The sequence below is a fragment of the Acanthopagrus latus genome, chromosome 14, assembly GCF_904848185.1.
Source record: "Acanthopagrus latus isolate v.2019 chromosome 14, fAcaLat1.1, whole genome shotgun sequence".
In the NCBI taxonomy this organism is placed as follows: domain Eukaryota; kingdom Metazoa; phylum Chordata; class Actinopteri; order Spariformes; family Sparidae; genus Acanthopagrus; species Acanthopagrus latus.
In genome coordinates this window covers 20,039,935-20,061,372 of record NC_051052.1, presented here as the reverse complement: position 1 = coordinate 20,061,372, position 21,438 = coordinate 20,039,935, and the positions used below count along the sequence as shown (strand labels likewise).

General features: G+C 43.4%; 1 protein-coding gene across 6 annotated transcripts; it reads right to left on the bottom strand.

Annotated features, from left to right (window-relative positions):
- Positions 1 to 1,811: 1,811 nt before the first annotated feature.
- Positions 1,812 to 20,158, bottom strand: upf2 (UPF2 regulator of nonsense mediated mRNA decay). Of its 6 annotated transcripts, none has more exons than XR_005078877.1 (22): positions 20,022 to 20,158; positions 18,442 to 18,810; positions 17,297 to 18,076; positions 17,052 to 17,212; positions 16,753 to 16,944; positions 16,518 to 16,667; positions 16,171 to 16,274; positions 15,883 to 15,968; positions 15,626 to 15,734; positions 15,312 to 15,425; positions 14,842 to 14,958; positions 14,208 to 14,597; positions 13,615 to 13,890; positions 13,223 to 13,406; positions 10,783 to 10,937; positions 8,527 to 8,631; positions 8,180 to 8,278; positions 7,922 to 8,095; positions 5,401 to 5,542; positions 5,152 to 5,272; positions 4,881 to 5,026; positions 1,812 to 3,573 (listed from the first exon to the last, which is right to left on the bottom strand). XR_005078877.1 is itself a non-coding variant. In XM_037121479.1 (21 exons), the coding sequence occupies exons 1-21, from the start codon at positions 20,051 to 20,053 to the stop codon at positions 3,564 to 3,566; spliced, it is 3,870 nt and encodes a 1,289-aa protein (XP_036977374.1). In that variant the 5' UTR covers positions 20,054 to 20,158; the 3' UTR covers positions 1,812 to 3,563. The 6 variants fall into 6 exon arrangements, 4 of the variants coding, with proteins under 4 accessions (XP_036977374.1, XP_036977375.1, XP_036977373.1 ...); XR_005078878.1 differs by having other exon boundaries at positions 1,812 to 3,570; XM_037121479.1 differs by lacking the exon at positions 4,881 to 5,026.
- Between the last annotated feature and the right edge of the window lie 1,280 nt (positions 20,159 to 21,438).

Here is a 21,438-nt window from a genome sequence, read left to right as displayed (position 1 = left end):
AGAATGAGCAGGTGCTGTTCAATGATTGGCCACGCAGGTGAAATATTCCACCTGAGTGGAAACTTCCAGGATGTTTTGGATGTGATGAGGTGTTTAGTTTATGTGTCGAACGTCTCAGATCTGGTCTGACGTGTTCACCTGCACGGCTTTTTAAAGTTTTAAGACAAACTTTAAGTTTATGAAGCGTCCTCTCACCAAAGGTAGAGAAATACAAATACTTTGTTATTGTGCTTTATTTCTCTGACAACTTCTGACTTCTCCTCTCTACATGATAACAACTATCTGAACTTTCTCCTCCTCACATTTTCAAAACAGGCTTGTTACTTCAGTTTGAAAGAATTTGAGGGGAATCAGGGATTTATATTTTATTTCCCAACATCACAGGACTGATTGTAAAAGCTGTAAGAAGCCGTAAACAGACAGAGAGGGAGGCTGGAATGTGTCTCGTATCTGCAGAGAGTTTGTGATTTTCTCTCTTTGTTGCTGCTCGGGACGCTTTACCAACCCAACATGTGTCTATTTGACGTCTGGGAATGAGACTCAACAATCAACTGTCTTTGTGGTGCGTTCAGGAACAGCTGGGACAAATCCTACTGATTCTACCTTCAACTTTAATAGTCTTTGAATTCTATTAATATGACGTGAGCTTCAGTTAGCTTTGAGCACAAATGTCCTTCAGAGGGAGACTTTTTACTCTGATACTCTGAGTCCATGTCAGAGCCTGAACTCTGTTACTGTACTGGAGGAAACAAGCTGGATCAGAACTTCTCCTGGAGGAAACACTGTGTGGACTCACACTTATGAAGGCAGTCGAGATAACAAGAATGTGTTTTATTACCAGGTGTAGACGCAGAGCATCAGTCAACATCCAGACACAGACCGTATGTTGATCCCACGACTAAATGGGTTTTTTGTTTGTGCTAATTTGATGAATCACAACTTTGGAATAAGCACAACAATAACCAGAACGACGAGCTGGAGATACACGTCCGCTCGTTAAGAGAAACAATAGTGAATGAGGATGTCAGACGTCCTCACGCTCCCTCAGCAGTGGTCGAGCTGCTCTCTGCAGTAAAGAAAGCCTCAGTGTTGAAGCCTTATGTAACCGTCTGCAGTCCACACAGTTTGCTTCTGTGCTGCCGCTGTTCAACAGACAAGCGGTCCAATGTGAAAAATACACGGGGAAGGTCAGAAAAACAAAACCTTGTAAAATATAGTCAACGAGAGGTGAGAGATTCTGCCTGCCGGGCTGCAAATCTAAAGTTTCTGCTATCAAAAAGACGAACTAATGTCCCCGAAAACCTCTGTAGGTCTCATTTAAAGACGTAAACGCTCTTTAATTCAAACGTGTTTTTTTTTTACTGAAGTGTTTTTATATCATAGAACTAAACGTGCAGATTTGTTTCAGGCATTTAAACAAAAAACGATTTAAACAACTCATTGACTTTGAGATGAGTAAATAAAAAACTTAAATACAGTTTTTCCACGTATGCTGGATGAACGCAGCTTTATTTCTTCTTCTGTTAAAGCAACATTATGTAACTTTAGACGTGACTGACTGTGTCGGTACCAGAACCACCAGAACTGACACTCTGGGACGTCGGCCGACCTGTCCTACAGTCCCAAAGCGTGAAAAATGAACTTTTCTCCCAACCTGGGGTTTTTAAGCATGTAAATGATTTTCTTGTCGACACCCAAAATAAAAATATGAAGCTTCTGTGTTATCGTTCCTTCTTTGCTGGGAATAAAAGAGGGAATTCTGAACTCAAAGACCTCGATTTAAGAAGATTTACTTCAAGTAAACTTTTAAATCCACTTCTGAAGACTTTTATTTTAATGCCAAGTTCAAGAAAATCAAGACAATCAAGAAAAATGACTCCAGTGAGCTCAGCCTGTCTCGGTGTCTGATATATAGTGCAGGTGGGCAGTAAACAGGTTAAATCAGTCAATGTTTAACATATGTCGTGTTTGGAGGAGTGACTGTGCAGAAAATGAGGAAATACTTCTGCTCGTCTGCCTTGTAATTAAACCCCGACACGCAGACGCACCCACTCAAAACACAACGCCACAAACACGAGACGACCAGCGATCATCTTCAGACATTTATTGTTGATCATCTGTCTGTCATGAGCCGGGACACAAAAAAAGCCGTAAAGCTGTTTCTTTTTCTTCTTTTCTTTTTGCTTGCAGGAAAAAAGAGTGAACAGTTTTGACTCTAGACACAGACAAAACTAACTCAGAGCCACCGCAGGACGCTTTCACTACAACAGAGGATGAGACGGTGCAGAAAAGAGGCCCATGCAGCAGAATACAGAGAATATTTATCCATCTACAGGCTCGACAGTTAAATTAATCTAAAATTAATATTGTCACTGAGGAGGACTCTCAGGCACACGGTTATCCTTCTGTCAAAAGTACGTCACAACTTCAAATCAAAGCAAGCTGAATATCTTCAAAATTAACACGCAGATGCTCTCGATTCTGGAAAAAACAAAAAAAAAAGAGCGAAAATGCAGAATATGTACACCCAGGTGTCCGTCAGCGATCACGTGTCCGCGTCTTTACAGGAGTCTGAATGAAGACGATCGTTTAAAAAAGTGACGTTTACGTTGATGCAGAGTGATGCGTCACTGCTGGTGTGCAGCTCGTCCGGCTGCGTACGTGAGACGATCGACACCGTCGACGTGTCTGTGAAGATGCTTCCAGCGACCGGTTAGCTTAGCTTAGCTTAGCTTAGCATAAAGGCCAAAGCTGACTGAAACTGAGAAACAGAATCTATTTAATTAGTGCCGGATTTTGTAGTTATTTCTTGGAAATTCTTAGTAAATAACAGACACGTGAAATAGAGTGTTACCAAATGATTATATGCTGATGAGTTGTTGTTGATCGTGACACACCACTCTGAAATCAGCCACTCTACGATCTTTTTTTAACCACACGATTCATCAACGCCGCCTCCTCCTCCTCTTCGTCGTCGCTGTGTGAACAGTTCCTGAACAAGTTGCATTGAGCCTCGCGCTCTTTCGTCTCAGTGTCGACTGAACCAGACGTGTTCCTGGGTTCAAAAACAAAAAATATCCACATCCGTTTCTAGTCTCATGTCATGTTTTTGTCCACTCGCAGGTTTTTTAACTCCTAAAAAAGTGTCCCCCCCCCTTTTTATCTGAGCGGGAGGTGATGCGTCTCCACTTCCTGTCTGTCTCGCCTTCAGTCGGCCGGTCAGGTGTTCAGTCGTCTTTGTGGTTCGTTCTCTGGTCCAAACAGTTGTTTTATTTTTTCGTCATCTCAGGCAACAGACAAAAAAGAAAGAGAGCCGTCTCTCTGACCCCTGACCTCTGACCCCAGCTCCTGGTTTTGCCTCTCCTCCTCGACTTCGCGCCCCTCGGTGGGGGTAAGAGTGTGTGTTCAGGTCAGGGGGGTGTGGTCTGTCCCGGCATCAGTGGGCGTCTGCAGGACTCGTTCCCCGTTGAGACCGGTTTTCCCCCTCCGATCTTCTCTTTCTCGCTCTCTCACTCTCTTGCTCGTTCATTCGCTCGCTCGTTCAGCCCAGGACCAGACTCCAATCAGCGTCTCCTGGAGGAGAGAGCAGACATTTACTGTAGACGAGCTGAGCAGCAGCAACACAAGTTCGAAGCTCTCATGAAATCAAAAACCCTGTTTCTGATCATGTTTTTCTCATTTCTGCCACTCGGGGTCTTTAACTCAAAAAAAAGTAAAAGACAGATGCAGTGTGGGATGATGGGAGTTGTTGTCTTCATGAACAACCAGCAGTACCGATGAAAATCTTTGTGTTGGAAATGTTCCCGGATGAGAGACGTGAGGTCCACACAAATACTTATTGGCTGCACGTGATTGGACGGGAGCCACTCATCTGCTCCTGGATTTCAAACTGGACCAACACGGTTTGGAAGTTTCTCTCAGATTACAAAAATAGTTTTCCAAAGTGTGTTTTTGAAAGACGTTTTAAGTGAGAAACAAGCTCCTAGTTTTTCAGATTGCAGGAGTGTTTTTTCCAGTGTCGCCTGCTTGGCTTCGGTCGTCAGCTTTGCCACGCCTCCATCACAACACCTCAGGAAAGCAATTTGCACCTTTTTCTTTTCTGCTGTTATCAGTTTTGTCTTTCTTTGTTCGGCTACAACCATTAACGGTAAGTTTAATCGTGCACTCCCAGCACTAGCGGACACCGGGACAAACAAAACTGTTACGTCACGTTTTGAACCACCTTCTCTCTCCGGCCGTCCGTCCACTGCTGGGCTAACCCAGTGTGCATCTTTGGTATTACAGCAAATGTGAGGGCTTTAATCAGTGGGCTCAATCATCACAATAGATAACAACTTAACAGATATTTATGTGCATGAAAACCTTTGGATTATTACTTTAAAGAAGCCCAGACTTCAACTCTGAAAGTACACGACTCACAGTCCAACTTCTGTTGTGTTTCAGGAAAAGAAGCTGCTTAAATATGAGGGTAGGAAGTGGCAACATTTAATAGATAAACATGGAGGTGATGGAAATGCAAAACAAAGTGATATAATCAGTCATATACTGGTGATTAGATTATAAGTGAAGAGACACTTAGAGACATGAAGAGACGTGTTACAATTTCCGCTATTTTACATTCATCATTTAACTTCTGCTGACCAAACGCCACATGTGCGTTAAAATGTTCATGATGTTCAACTTTACAGACGCAAGAAAGACACAAAAGGTGCTGCTGATGTTCAAGTACAAACTTCAAGTCATCTTTATTTCCAAATATTCCCAGTTTTTACAGAAAAATAGATTTTCTGACTTGAACTCTTAGCACCGGAAAATCATGTAAAAGTGCAAATAAAAACAGAAACTCATCAACAAAACCTTTTCTGTGTTGTTTTACTAACTTTTCTGAAGCTTCATCTCTGATAACTGAAGTCCTCGCTGGGTCTCGACCTGTTCTAGCCTACTCCACGTCACGCCTTTGGCTTCTCTATCCTGCTCGTCTTTCCTGTCCCGTCTCTCGCTCGTCTAATGCCTTTCTTTAATCGCACTTCTCATGAGATACCGAGGAGGTGGAGTCAGAGCAAACAGTAATCAGATAATGAGCCCTACATCCGGCACATTCTGCGGTCTGTTTGAGTGTTGGCGCTTCAGTGATCGCGGCTCGCGTCTCACCTTCCTCCGGTCTTGAAGATGAGGTCGGCGTTGGGAGCGCCTTTCGGGTGCTGGTAGCGAGGCCGGCGCTCCCGGTTAGTGTTGGCTGGCGCCGGACGCTGGGCGAGGGACTGCATCATCTCTGTAACACACACAGAGGAAACTGTTTCAAATGTTTTTTCCAAACAGCACATGTTCTCTGTCGTATGGAGAAAACACTTCACATTCAGCTTCTTGTGTTACAGCGAAGAAACTGTCGTGGTGTCGTACCCTGGTAGTCCTCCTGCTCCTGCCTCTCGTTGATGTCCAGCGTCAGTTTCTTCATCCTCATGCGCTCCTCCTGTTCGGCCTGCTGCTGGTTGAAGTGGTTCGCCGCCAGGTGGGAGGACAGCGGCACGTTCAGGATCTTATACTGCCGACCAGAAAACACACGCGTCAACATGACATACGCAAGATCTGCGAACATTAACAAAAGATATGTAGCTTAAATGATTTGATCAAAGTACATTTTCTGTCCGTTCCCACCTCGACAAACTTGCAATAACATGCTAATTTTGGAGTAAAAGAGGTTTAATGAGCTTTAGATGTTCTGGTTGGTGGATTTTATTGTCCTCAGATTGAGCCAGGCTAGCAGTTTCCTCTTGTTTCCAGTCTTTGTGCTAAGCTAAGCTAACCGCCGACTCTTCATAGAGTTTTTCAGTGCTAATTTACAGTTAGCATGTTGTCCCACACACATAGGAAGGACAGTCACCACACACACACACACACACACACACACACACACACACACACACACACACGGTGCTTTTATTCCCGCTGCTGTCGAGGCCCGTGTGTGTGTTTACAGAGAGAAATGTAATTTCCCATCCGCTCATTAACACACTGACAAAGATATTCTGTGTTCTCCTCAAACGTTCGTATGAAAAGTGATTTTTTTTTTCTTCGTCTGCTGGTGTGTTTCTGGCAGCCGTCCTTAAAACAGCCTGAAACCTCCGAGCGACTGGCAGAAAAACTGGACACACCCTGAAGTACAAGAACCAGTCTCTGCCCTCAAACCACACATTCCACCACTGCAGCTCGCCCAAACACACACACACACACACACACACACACACACACACACACACACACACAGTCCAGAGTCAATATTATTCCTGGGCTCAGTTCGACTGAGGCGAGTGTGTGAGTGAGTTTCTGTGCGAGACGGTCAGAGTGTATCGGCGCTCTGCTCCTGACAGATCTGACTAATAAACCGCAAACATCTGTTTGCGGTTTATTAAAACTTCACTGCAGTCGTGTTCCTGCGTCGTCCGCCAACACGTCTCGGTCCTGAGACGGTAAAACTAAAAGGGGCGATGAAGCTCTCAGTGCTTCAGGGATAATTCTTCACCACTGGAGGAATCAGACTAACCCGTTTTTGACTGATGGTTGAAATGATTGATGGGCGTCTTTTGAATCTTTAATCTCAAAGACTAATAAATACCAAGAAGTTTTATGAAGTCTGGCCTCACTGTTTAACAAATACACAGACAGAAATGATTATTCTCCATTTTATAATGAAAATCTGCTTCATTCTTTCTCTATGTTCTGGATTTATGAGGAGTTTAATTTACATTTTGTGCCCCTCGACTTTGTTCCTCCTTTATTTTAAATGGTGTGGTTTGTTTTACTCATCTTAACGACTACATGTGACCAGGATTTGTTTTGTTTTGTAATGAGTCCTTCGTTGGTCCAAGGCAGGACGGTTGCATCTTTAATTCACCTCAGTCTTTAAGCAACAAAGGGAGAATAGGCAGATCATCGTTGTTCCGCCTCTGAGCTGACAGCAGGTGAAGTGACAGAGCAGAAAAGAGGTGAGCTGGTGAGCCGGCGGGACGTTTTGGAGATGCGTTATGTGAGCGACCCACAAGCAGGAGATTTTTAAAGCGGTTAGCAGCAGTTAGCAGCTAACTCAAAGAAAAGGAACAGAACCTGAAAACGCCTTCAAGTTCTGGAGACAACGAGGTCCAGGAGCTCTTTACGCTCTTGTGGATACGATGAGATCAATCGCCGTAGAACAGAGGCGGTGAATGATTGGTATCTATATCTGTCCCATTGTTTAGAAAGCACTTCTCAACGTGGGTGTGAAACATCAAATCAAACGCCAACGCTTTTGTGTTAGCCCTGGATTCCATCGGGTGCGTCTGCCTCACGTTCTACCCGCAACATGACTGCCGGAGCTGACTGTGGACGTCGCAGACAAAGCTTGTGGTTCAATCAGGCGTGTCGCTGCATGTTGCATGGTTGAAAAGTTGTCTTTTAAACTGACAAACATGTGTCAACCACAGGAGAAAACATGACAAAACAAATAGTCTAAGCAACTCAACAATATCAAGCAGGCATCACGCTCACGCTTCTGAAACGCTCTGAGTTGGATGTGAAGCCGCACGACGCAGGAAAATAAGGAAGTGGCGACATTATGCTGCTGTTGTCAGTGTCGCACAAGCAAAAGCGGAGACAAAAGGGTCTTTATTGTGCCAGTATTGTGTTATTTTTGTCTACAAAAGGGTTCATGATCGACTGTCATATGTTATCACGTGTTGTTCGTTATGTTGTATTTTTGTTGGGATCAAACCTACATACATGCAGCCAAAACAGCCACGAAGGGAAGCATGAAAGATGGAAGGAGCTGGACTTGTAGTAAATGTTCAGCTGTGTTTTTTATCTCTCTGATGACTTGAAGTATCCAGATAAATGTCTTCTACTCGCTGATTTGATTTAGAACGTGGCTACAGCTGCCGTCACATGTTACCTGCTGCTTGTTGCCTTTGCGTGTCAGCATGACGAACTGCATGGTTTCAGAGATGTCGGACTCGGCCTCCCCGATGCACTGCTGTCCTCCTCCTCCCTTCTTCAGCTGGCTCTTCAGCTGCAGAGGAATCGCCACGTCCAGCTGGTGCACCTTCACCGTCTCGCCGCTACGCTGCTGCAGGGACAGAACACGCCGGTCAGGGAAGTTCCTTTATGACAGTAAACACAAAGCTGTTCATTGTGCTCATGGTTTTCCTACCTGCAGGTTCTCCAGCATCATCTTATCCAGAGCCTGAATGAAGTCCTCGTCCTCGGCGCAGGCAACGTGCTTCAGTCCACCGCCGCGGATCGTAACCTCCTACACACAGAGAGCAAATCAACATGACAGCACTGACAAATCTTTAAACTAACACCTCTGTCTCCTCGAGTAATCAGTGTTTTTCTAACAGCTAAATTTATTCCTACCAGAGACGAGATAATGATAGCGTGCGTCAAAAACAGGTCTGTGTCGACATCCACCATCACTCATCCCGTGTTCATGACAGTGATTAAAACAGATGTTAAAAGACAGTTTTAGGCAGATTTATACGTTCATCATCATCTTACATTGTTCTCCTCATCTGTCTCATTTTCTTTATTGGAGTCAGTCAGATAGTCTGTGTTCTCTTCCTCCTCTTCCTCCCTCTCCTCTTCTTCGTTCTCCGACCCTTCCTGTAGAAAAAACAAAACAGACTCGCAGGTTATTAACTGACAGCGAGACGAGGACGATAAGATGTTTCTGGGTTTCGCAAAGACAGAGGAAGAGGAACATACTCTTTATTATCTATTTGAATCAGCCGTTTCCTCTCATTCTGAACTTTACTGTAAGTGAGCTGAAATTATTCACCCGGTCTGATTTAACCCTTTAAGCGCCAAAGTCGCAAATTTGCGACACAGCACTGTACTCAACAAAACAGCTGTTTTCTCCTAACGGGGGGTTACATGTCGTTCATACTCCTCACCACTAGCTAGCAGACATCTCTTACTTAGACCTTAGCTCATAAATACGTCATGCTTCAATGCAAAATGTTCGAGGAAGTCCCATGCAAACTGTTGGATGAGAGACCGGAGACAGCGCGCAACGGAGCTATTCCGCTGAAGCGGCAATGGTGGATTTAGAAGTTATTGAGACGAAATAAACGACAATAGCAAGCAAATAGTTGACACGTAGGGAAGTGATTGAGCTCCCATTCGCTGATTCTGATTCTGAAATGGAAAATCTAACTTTGGGAGATGACGGTCGGGCGATTAGTAAGCTTGCTAGTCGCGGTGCGTCTTTGTATAGCAATGGCGCTGCCGCGCAGAGCGAGGAACATGCACAAGCACAAACATACGACCCTTTGCCCAACATAGGTGGGAATGGAAATGATACACGAACTCGTATCAGTAGGGGAGTGAATGGATGTAGTAAAAGTAGCGGTGGTGGTGAGAACAGCGCTGGGACCAGCGTTAGTGTTCATGGATATCGTGGTGACAGAGCTATAGTTCTTATTCTCTGTGTGCCTTGCCATGACAGGCTCCACATTCTACAAATACTGCAAACTTTTATCTGGTAGATGGGCACAGATAAGGCCTCTACAGCTGAAAGATGCCTACTGTTATATAATAATAATAATAATAATAATAATAATAATAATAATAATAATAATAATAATAATAATAATAATGAAGAGAAGAGAAAACAAGAAAAGGGAAAGAAAAAAAGACAAGAAAAAGAAAAAGTGTCCTGGGTTGTGGTGGGTAAAAAAAAGAAAACGCATACTGTTTACATGAGTTTTGTGGTGTAGTAATAGTTCTAAATTTACAACTGTTGGCTTAGAATTTACTTCTTCCCTGTTCACTTGATGTGTGGACAACATAACAAATGGATGGAGGGGATGAATATGATGAAATAAGTTCAACTCTCTTTCAAAATATCAGGTATTTCATGGAAATGACATAATCCAACATGGCCACCACCATATGACGTCATAATATGCAAATTAGATGGGGAAATTTACTTCCAAGATAAACTTTAGGTCATTCTCAATATTTGTCTCATTTACACTTTGTCTCTATCTCAAACCATTTTCAAGCCAGAGCCTTCTGAAATTTAGATGTCAAAATCTAGTATTTTTTAAATTAAACCCCAGCGCCTAAAGGGTTAAAGCAGAGATCTAACATTCAACACACAATACCAGAGCTGTGACCTACAGTCTGATTAGTTTGGGCTATAAAATGTTGATCAGTGTTTCTTCAAATGTCTTGTTTTGTCCACTAGGCAAAGAAATTTTGTTCTTCCTTTAAAATAGACTAATTATTCAATTTTCAGATTAGCTGACAATCAGTTTAATAGTTGACCTGACACACTGGGCCAGGCCCCCGTCAGCCGCTTGAAATCACTCTGACTGCAGCAGAAGAGAAGCAGAAAAATAAACAAAAATCCCCTTGAGGCTGTTGTTTCCTCACCAGTGTCACAACTTTCTATCAGACGTATTCTCGTTTGGAAGAAGTCATGTTAGCAAGAGTTGTGTCCAAAAAAATGCAGCTACTTCATAACAACTAGTGGAAACATTCGGGGCTGAAAAGGCCAAAACAGGAGCCAAATTTAAGACATGCTCCTCAGTTTCACAGTCAGATCAACATTCCCATGGTGTGTCCTCACCTTTTGTCTCTCCTGACGCTCTAAATATAGTTTCAGAAGATTCTCCACCCGAACAAGAACAACAAAACAGAGTTCACAGAGTTTCAATTGTCATGTAATTGTGAGGTAATCGCGTCACTTCAGTGGACAGACGGGATGAAGTCTGGGACAGTTAAGTCATCGTCAACAAACTGACTCACGTCTTCTTCCTGTTCGTTCATCTCGCTCTCGTTGCCCGACTGCTCCTCAGTCTCAGCGCCTCCCTCCTCGTCATCGCCGTCGTCGTCGTCCTCCTCGTCGAGACCGTCGCCTTCGCTCATGGCGCTGGAGCGGCCGTCCTTCTCCATGGCCAGGCCTTTGTGAAGACACACAGCGTGACATGTTTAATAACAAGCAGGGAAAATTAATCTCTAAAACATGATATTCTGCAGAGAAAATCAGATTACACAAAAGGTGGTTATGACAGATTTTAATCACGTAATCGGAGCCAAACCCGAGTTGAGAGCAGCAACAAAAGCTTCAGTTATAAATAGATCAAATATTCAGGAGGGAGTTATTGTTTCATTAGTCTGTTACATGCATGATAGGTACAAGCAATTACAGAGCGTAATCATGCCGCCGTGTGACAGCAAAGTAATGAAGTCAGGCGGCCCGAAGCTGAAGATCTGGTTCTGTGTGACTCAGGATCTGAGGAATGTCTGATCCTGGTTCAAGTATTCAAGGTAAAACAATGGAACCACTGTTGGCTTAAAGGGGCCTCCATCAGCCTCATCAATCACTTTCTCCACCACACGCACGCACGCACGCACGCACGCATGCAAACACACACACACACACACACACACACACACACACGCACACGCACACACACACCGGTGGAGGAAGCAAAATTAACTCAAGTCATTTCCTTAAAGGCAGTTTTAAGCTACTTGTACTGAAGTTTTTTCCATTTCCAAAAACTTTGTTCCTGATGTTTGACCCCAGTTACACACAAGGAACATCCTGGTATTATTCGAGTTGTAGGAGCGGCAGTTTGCACACAAGAACAGCCCACGTTTCTTGCTTTTAAACGTTATCAAAGACTTGGATATCAACAAATTCTGGGTTTTTAAAGTATCCAAACGCCAAACTTTTCAAGAAGATGACTGAATGAATAAAAAGAGGGAGGCTGTAGTTGTTAATCGGGTTTATATGGCTGCATCTAAAGGAAGTATTTGTAGGAATATTGTCTTTTTTGGAAGGACTGCAAAAAGAATAGAAACTAACTACCTGAATTTAAAGTAATTCAAACTAGCTCCACCTCCAGCAGCTTCCCCATAGAAATGCTGCTCTTACACTGTTGCATCAGAAAGAACAATCTAATAATGTCATATACACTCTGCAGGACTTTAACTTGTAATAGAGTATTTTACACTGATATATCCGAGTACTTCAGTCTCACAGCGTCACTGTCTGAGGGTGGAGGTGTGTTTACATTCCAGGTAAACACCTTGAAACTGTTCAACAAAGACGGTGTTCCTGTGAGAAACACCTGCTGAGTTTCCTTCTTCCTCCTCTCACACGAACTCTCCAGCAGAGCTCAGGCATCGTATTAAAGGACAGCTTTAATTACATACCTGTAGATTCACTTAAGGAGTTATTGGTTGTTGCAATCATTCCCGCTGCTCAGACTTACGGCAACTTTACATTTTGTGTTTGAACTAGACAATCACCCGAAGCTCAATATGAGCAAAATGTTTTAGCCCACATTTGACAGAAGACATGAAATAAGTCGAAGAAGCCCTCGGGCTGTTACACGTCCGTTTCTGCTGCTAAGCATTCTTAAAAAGTAGCATCCACTTATTTGTGAGTGCTTACAAATTTGAGGAAATTCCCTCCAGGTTGTGAGGTCACAGTGACCTCTGACCCCAAAAAGTCTAATCGTTCATGCGAAGGTGGACACTGTGTCAAACTTGAAGAAATTCCTTCGAGGTGTTACGGCCTCAGCCCGGGGTGGGACGTGACCCTTCGTGCTGTGAGGTGAACGCACGAACCACTGAAACAATTTGCGACAACACAGAGCGAGGGCTGTCACAAGTTCTCAGAGGAGGGAGGAGACATCTGCACGTTTCTTAACAAACAGTCCAAAACACAAAGACATAAAAAAAAACTCCTCACGTGTGAGAAGCTGAAACCACAGAATGTTTCTTTGCATATTTAAAGACTTGTGAATAATGATTACCTAAATATTTGAAGACGACATTTCTATCGGTCGACTCATAAAGCAACACAACAATATAAACAGCATTTTTGGTGGTGACAAATCTATTAAAAATAAACTGTCTACACAGAGAAACTCTGCGACGAACGTCATTCAGTTTAATTCACAATTATCATTCCTGAACTTCGTACCGACAGGGCCCTGCCAGTGACTGTGTGTGTTTGGTATGTGTGTGTTTCTATGAACTGATAAAGCCGAGCGAGGAGTGATCGTCCTCCTACACACCGGGGAATGCTGCTCAGCCGGGACGACAGAGAGCGGCTCAACCAGTGAGACCGGCGGCTACAGAAACATCCTTCACTTCCACTAATTACACACCGGAATTCGACTACTGCCTGTCACATTCATTTTTAGATACGTGCACGCTGTGTGACTCGTACCTAGTTTGACGAGCACCTCCCTCTCCAGATCGGTGACCTGTTTGGTGGCCTCCTCCAGGGAACAACTGAGCCTCATCTTGGGCCGCAGCAGCTCCAGCGTGTCACTGATCATGTAGTCGATGTCGATGGGGAACGGGTGGTCTTTGGTCCAAACATCGATGCTCTTCTTCCACCAGATGTAGCGCTGCAGCACACAACATCATTTTATTACTGTACCCTTTATTTGACCAGAAAGCCAGAGAGAAAAACACTTTATTTGGGGCTTTAAGGATTTAACAGTGCAACAGCCAAATGTCTCCCTCCTGAAGCATTAGAACAAGGTTGAAATAAAGATTAAAATGGCATCAGAGGAAACTTTGAAGCATATGGGTCAACATGAGGAGCAGACATACCTGGAAGTAGATGAGGAAACAGTCCAGCTTCCTCTTGCTGGAGCCGCGGTCGAAATACTGGCCGCAGGTGTCGAGCAGCGTGCACACCAGGCGGATGCGGAACAGGTGCTCCGGAGGGTCCAGCGAGCTGGGGCTGCCGTCCTGGTTCACCCCGAAGGAGATGAAGGAGAAGAGGGTGCGGAAGATGACGGCTGACTCCACCATGCGGTAGTTGTAGAGCTCGCCCAGGAACTTGGCGCTGCTGATCCGCCGCTGGTTGAACTTGGGCTGGTTCACCTGAGAACAGACAGAGGAGGAGGAAGACATTTTTAAATGTTGACGCTCTGAATTTGCTTTGTGAAACAGTTTGAAACATTGTGCAAAAACACTTGGCTTGAGTTCAGCATGGAGTCAGTCAACCTTCTCACGTGTCCTGCAACATGTAACAGTGTTCTTCACAGTAACAACAAAGATTTCCTCTTCAATCTAAAATGTCAGAAATGTCAGTCAAGATTAGCAACTGGTTTATTTATCTTCCTGTCCTCTGACTGCTGTCACTCATCATCTATTGTTGGTTACATAAGCGTTTCTACATCACTTCCTTGTCTCCTCACCTCCATGCCCAGCCGGATGTCCTCCAGCACTCCGTCCACCACATGGATGCCCACGTCCTCCTGGTAGGCCACCAGGCCGGCCAGCAGGTTGGCCACACAGTGGATGCTGTTGTACTTGACGTTCCAGATGTTGACCATGCAGCAGATCAGGTAGCTCTTCACCTCGGGGTCCTGCCAGGGCAGCTTACGCATCTGCCTGAGCACCTTCTCTGTTGTGACCTTGGACAGGTCCTTGTAGAGCAGCTTGCGGATGTACTCCTGCAGCGGCGGCCTCTTCTTCTTCACCGTCTTCTCCACAGGCGGCGGGTTGCAGTAGTAATAGGCGTTCTCCACCATCGTCACGTAGCGGGCGTCAAGATGCTGCGCCTGCTTTTTGCGCATCATTTGCTCCTGAAACAAAGATAAATATCAGCTGTTCATATTAAAACAAGACGTAAAACAAGTTTATTTACTATCAACAGGGTTTGCACAGGTTTAAGAGTAAATTCAATCTAAACGTTTAAGCATTTTCCAGACTTGCAAGACTTTGTATGAAACCTGAGCAAATCTGCTCTCATGTCTCAACATTTCCCCTATTAGCTGTTTGTCTCTCATGTGTTGTATTATTGTGCTGATGATGGTGATGTGTACGAACCAGTAAGACGCTGGTACGCAGGTGAGAGTCGGGGGATCTGAAGAGGAAGCGTCCGCAGGTCTCCAGCAACGTGCACGCCATCTCGATGTGGTGATGGGTGAAATCAGACAGCAGCATCTGTCAGGAGAAAAACATGCACATTCATAGTTTCAGGCTCATTTTCTTAAAAAATATTGGGGCTCCTCAGCTTTAATATTTTACAGTTAATCGTCTCCAAAAAAGGTGCTAAACTCAAATGTTGAAGATAATGCAGTAGAGTCAGCGCTCTCTGTAATGAGAGTGCAGGTCAGGTTTTTTTTTTAACTACCATCACTGTAAGTTTTTTCTCATATTCAAATCTCAGGCTTATCTTCTCATCTACAGTCAAAGGGGATTTGGCAACAGTGTGTGTGTGTGTGTTACACAAACAGGAAACTAAACACACACAGACATTCCCTCACATCACCCTGAGACAGAGTCTTTCCACCCACCTTGAGACAATGAAGCGTGTCTGTTTTTGAGAACATCTTGAACTTGGCCAGTTCCCCGATGAATCGGACCGTTTTATTCTTTGTCTCGATGTTGATCTGGTCCTTCTTCCGAATCTACAGCACAGACATAAGTACCAAAATTAGAGTTCTGATGGTTTGTTTGTGCAGACTCTGTGAACACCAACATTCAAAGCACAATAAGAACTGGACATGGAGTTTGAATAAAAAGAAAAAAAGATTTGTTCATGCCACTTCACTCGACTCATGTGTTTGATTTGAAGCGTATCAGTCAGACACAACAACAGACGACCTACATGGAACCTGAAGTCTCCCTTCAGCATGGAGCAGAGGTCCTCAGCCACGTCTGACATGCAGGGATGAAGAGTTGCCACCAGGCGAGAGTAGAAGGGCAGAAGATCCAACCTGGAAGAGGAGAAAGAGTCAGCGCTCCCCTCACCTGCAGACCATTAATAATGATGATAGCACCCCCTGGTGGAGCTTGAAGTTATAGGATAAAGCTGTCGATATTTTTCTTGTTGGTAAAGAAAGGATATATGTTGCACAGCCTTACCTCTGCCGGGGGACAGTGAAGAGGGCTCGCACAAGCTTCCTCCTGTTAGATTTGGTGTTCATGTTCATGCAGAAGTCCATGGCAGCCTGCAGGAGTCGACACAGAGCTCATAAATTAAGTTCTTCAACCTCCCATTACTCATTTGTAACACTGTATTTTATTTAAGAGCTCAAAATCTAGCTGGAAAACTAATCATCGGGAAATCATCTCAGTACAAAGCAGGCCTTTTTAATTTGATAACAATATGGACACCACGTTCATCATTGTTATTCTTCTGTTTCTCGTCACCTTGTCTATGAGGTCTCTGTTGACACAGTTGGGAAGCTGCTGGATGAAGGCGTCCACGATGAGCTTCAGGTGGGAGCCTGTGTTGGCCTCCTCATCCTCTTGTTCTAAACATACACAGAAATAAATATTGAAGAAAAAATCACTTAAATAAAACTCCTAAAACTAACTATGACTTCTAATTAATATTGTAATAGAAGGGTAATTTTTCAATTTCAATATAGGCTCGAGTCATGTTGTTACTGGTTCAGTTCTAATGAGACTTTCATCACAACTTTTACATAAACTTCATTATCGTCTCAACATCATATTAGTACAGAGGTAGATTTCTGACGGAGGTTCATGTTTACCTTGCTCATCCAGTAGTTTCTTGGCCAGTTCTTCGTTTTCAGCCTCGTCTGCTCCCTCAAGTTCAAGAGGTTCATCTGTGATGTCCAGCGCCTCCAGCTCCAGCTCCAGTTCCTCTGTGGTACTGGCTGAATCCTTCCCGTCTCTGCCATCTGACCCAGACAGCGACAGCAGCACAGTCAGAATGAAACTCTGTGTAATGTCTTTCCTCATCAGTCTGTGGGGTAATATATTTACCTTTGCCATCGTCCTTGTCTTTACCCTGTCCACTCTTCTCGTTGTCCTTGAAGAGGATGGCAGGAACGAAAGCCTTCAGGTCCACCAAGTTCTCATAAAAGTTACGAGCGTCTTCATCTTCCCAGATCCCTCCCTCCAGGTCATACTCTCCGGGTTTACCAGGGGTGAAAATATCAATGCCAGGACCGTGTTCTGAGACAGCAGGGAGAAGACAACATTACTGACTAAAAAAAGCTATGATGCACACCTGCTGAAATATAAACAAATGTTTCCAATCCTGGAAAAGTAAAGTCACACACCCTCCTGCACTGTCTTGTCCTGAGGCAGCTCTGGCATGTTCTCATCAAGCAGATCAGCCAGGGACTGAGTGTTGGCCAGCAGCTTCTGGTAGGAAGTGGCAAACTCTTCATACTGCTTGTGTCTGTCCTCACTCAGCTCCCCTTTGGAATGTAGGATACGTCTGAAGAGAAGAAAAGTTTAGGAGGTTATCATTACCATAATTAAAAACAAAAGCTGGAAACATCACCAGTGCTCAGACACTCACCTGTTCTGCCTCTCAGTGTTCTGCAGCTCCCGGTGGTCCTTCTTCAGGTGTTTGGTGAGGGAGGTGAAGTATTCCCTCAGCAGGTTCTGGAAGGGCTGCTGCTTCTCCGTGCTGATTATCTCGCTCGGAGGGAAGGTCAGGCTGAACTTCTCAGCAGCCAGTTTCACCTTACGGGGCACCAGACCAGCAATATCATCCCCACAGTGCTTACAGAAGCTGATTACCACTGACACGTGAGTGTGTGTCTCCCTGTCAGTCCCGATAATGTTCTTCAGCTGCTCATAAATAAGCGAAAGGCCCTCTTTGTCCGTGAAGAGCCCAACGATGGTGAGCTCAGCAATAAAGCGCAGGTCTGTGCGCAGCTTGCTCACGTTGGGCGCCTTGTCTTCCTTCCTTGCTTCAAAGTGCTTCTTCCACGACTGCAACAGTAAGGGAGCGAACTCGGTGTAGCGCTGGTGGAAGAGCGAGCAGAGGTGGACTGCACAGCCGACGTCAGAGATCTTCAGCTTGGCTTCCACGACGGAGCTCACGGCCTCGCCAATGTACTTGCTGAGGTTCAGTGAGGAAAAGTCATTGGAGAGCGAGTCTCGCTGCTGTTCAGTGAGTGTACGCAGCTTCTTGACAAAGGCAGTGTTCTTTTTAAGGCTCGAGTCCAGTCGGCTGAAGAAGGCCTCTTCGGGTCGACCCTCTTGGGCGTTCTGGTTCTTGTTGCGGAGTTCCTTCCTGCACTGATGGCGCTCCCAGGCCTCCTGGTGCAGCTGATGCCCCTCCTCCTTCTCCCTGCAGAAATTAGGTTAAATGGATAAGATATACAATTATACTAACAGAACAGACAACAGAAAAAGAGGCTTTCATGTCATAAAATTAGTACAAAGGCCGTAGGAAGTTTAAAGGAATACGCCACCCCTAGGTGAAATTGAGTCACTCCACGCAGTCCCTAGAGTTGGATGAGTGAGCGAAAGCGTTTTTTAGCCGACCCAGCCATTGTCCTAATCTAGAAACGCCGCGGTTAGCTTTAGTTTAGCATAGTCGCTGTAATCCGGCGTGTCCAGCTAGCATGTCGTTGCAAAAGTGAATCAAATTTAAAGGAAGGAGGAAGTTGATAATGACAGTTAAATATGACAACAAAGTTCACCACCACTCACTTCAGGAGAGCTGCCTCCTCTTCACGTTGCCTTTTGGCTTCCTCCTCTTGCAGCTTCTTCTCCTGCTCCTCCTGCTGTCTCTTCTCCTCCTCCTCTTTCTTCTTCTGTTCCTCGTCGGCTTTCTGTTTCTCCTCCTCCTTCTTTCTCCGCTCCTTTTCCTCCTTCTTCTTCTTTTCTTCCTCTAGGCGCTTTCTCTTCTCCTCCTTGCCACTGTCTTTTTTACCGCTCATTTTGGCCTCTTCCTTTGCTTTGTCCCGAGCAGATGCTGGTCTTCTCTCACCATCTCTGTCCTTTTCTTTCTCCTTGTTGCTGAAGGAGCTAACGTCTTTCTCATCCATGTTTACTGAGCACTTGCGTTCAGCAGGCATACTGAAGAAAGACAGAGGGAAAAGGTTGTTTAATAACAGTATCCGTTGTCCTAATCACATTTCTAAAAGCCTCATGTAACCACCTGTTAATTCATATTCTCTCTGTTGCATGATAGAAAACATCAGTTTTTTCCTGATCCAAAACACGCTGGTGGACAGTAACATCTCTGTCAATCACCTTGTTGATTTGATTTTTTAAAATAAGCACATATTATAAAATGATAAATGATGCTAGTCTTTTTAAAAAGAACAATACAAGTAAAAAACATTCTGGCAACCTGGATGAGGTACTGCAGCTGCAGCACCTTACAAAACTGGTTAAAAGTCATTTTGTGCAACAGATGGAATACTTTTTAACAGATCTAAGGTTATATGTTTTAGTCTAAAAAAGTTTTTATAGCAGCACATCTGGGCATGATAAAAAAAAAATGTTTTTATTGCAAAGAAGCAAATTATTTTTTCAGATTTGATGACGATTGTTATTTGAATGTATATATAGTAAAGAATGACCTATTATTAGCATGTACATTTACACAAGGGTTACCATTACACTTTATGTTAATATATGCTTTTGTGTGTATTTTTTCCTTAACGGCACTTTCCCTCTAGTTTGAAAAGGTTCTATAAACACGTTTTTTTCTCATTTTTATCGAGTAAGTCCAGTCAGAGGCGTCATTTACCTCACTTGGTTAATACCAGATACCGTCAGATATCTTTAACGGTGTTCAGGAAAATCTGGGCAGCAAAGCGAGCTACATTTCAACTCTGCAAGCATAAATCCACTTCTAGCATTTTACTGACACACACCCACGCAGCAGCTTCGCTATACCGTAGGTTAGCCACTTAGCCTAGCTGCATTACCGCGTTTAGCATGGTAACGTTAGCTACCGCTCATGCGAACTATATAGCTGAAGAATAATACGTTATAATATTCAAGAAGTCAATCCGTTTGATGGTACTGCATATAACTTGTAACGTTAACATACAAATTCGCAACAAAAACAGAGTTAGCATTAGCATAGCTAACGCGTTTAGCTAGGCCACTTGACTGCACGCACTGAACAAATGTAAACAAACGTTTTGACAGCGTTCAGCTGACAGCTGGTGTATGTAAAGTCGTCATAGTGTAAACTTACAGTAGTATATGTAATAAAATCCTCTGTGGTGATTTTCATTTTCGCGTAAATATTGTTGTAAAATGATGAGGTTTACCTGCTAATTGTAGCAAAACAAACATCGGTCATTAGCGTTGGTTTCCGTGTGAACCGCAGAAGGACCCTTTCATATTGCGGTCCACAAATTATGCCTAACTGAAAATATCACCATTAAATTACCTTCGGTTATATTTTGGACATAACACGGTGTATTTATATCTTCTGATTTGGATATTATCACAGTGTTGATCAAGTCGTACATATATTTTATATTATGATACGTTAAAGTTGTGTCACGTCGACAGGCATTACTTACGGCGACTACTCATGTACCAGTTGTTATCAGCGGTGACAGCTGAAGTCGTTGAGCTCTTCAGACACTTGGGGGCAGCGTGACCAGTTGGTCTCAGAGCTCCATCATGAACAATCAAATTATTTGGGCAAAACTAACTTAAGTTAGCTCGTAAATGCAAGGTGGTGCACAGTGAAACCTAGTTTGGAAGCTTTAAAAAGATACAGGCCATATATTTTTCTCATGCAATGTAATGGCGTATATATTCATTTTTAGCTTGATAGTTACAAATCTAATCATTTACAGCCTCTATTTGGTATGATCATGCAAAACAAAGAATATAGTCATGAAACTATTCTGTACATCTGCTTTGTTTTTCTTTAATTGATTTAAATAGTTATTAAAATCTGTAAAACTGATGACAGACATAAGAGTAAAAAGCTGTGTAATACTGGAGAATTGAAATAAAATTGTATAAAACTTGTACATTAGGCTATTTGACTTGATGTAATTTATTTATTTGCCGTTTTGTTGTTTCTTTATGTACATGTATAACACATTCAGAACTTTTCATTTAAAGCACTGTCATTCAATTGTTCAAATCTTTACTGTAAATGTTTATTTTATAAAAGTGTTACCTGTGTCATCATGTCTCAAGTTTAAGTGCTGGTGAGATGTGATGTATTATTCCAGATTAAACATTACATTACATTACAAACAATTTGCTCCACCTGGACCAGCTACATGTACAACAGGGCAGTTGCTAATTACACATTAATACCTGAGCAATACTTTATTATAAACATGCTCATTACATTTTTAGTTAAATGTATTTCAATGCATCACTTGTACTTGTTGTAGGACTGTATTTTATTGCACTTTGCTACTTCTATAGAAGTAAAGATGTAAATACTTCTTTAATCACTTACTGTAAGTACCAGCAGTAGTAATGAAATCTTGGTGTTGGGATATTATAATGAAATTGGTGAATGTAACTTAAGCTAATCAACTAAGCTGCTACACTGATCTGATAACTTCAAGTGCTAAATTAAACCTGTGTACTGTAATTAAAATCCAAACATTTTCCACCAAACTCACCCTGCAGTGGAAACAGAACAGAGCAGCTCTCAGGTTTTCCTCCTCAGGAGACTGCAGGTATTTTTAAACACAAACTCTGTCCAAC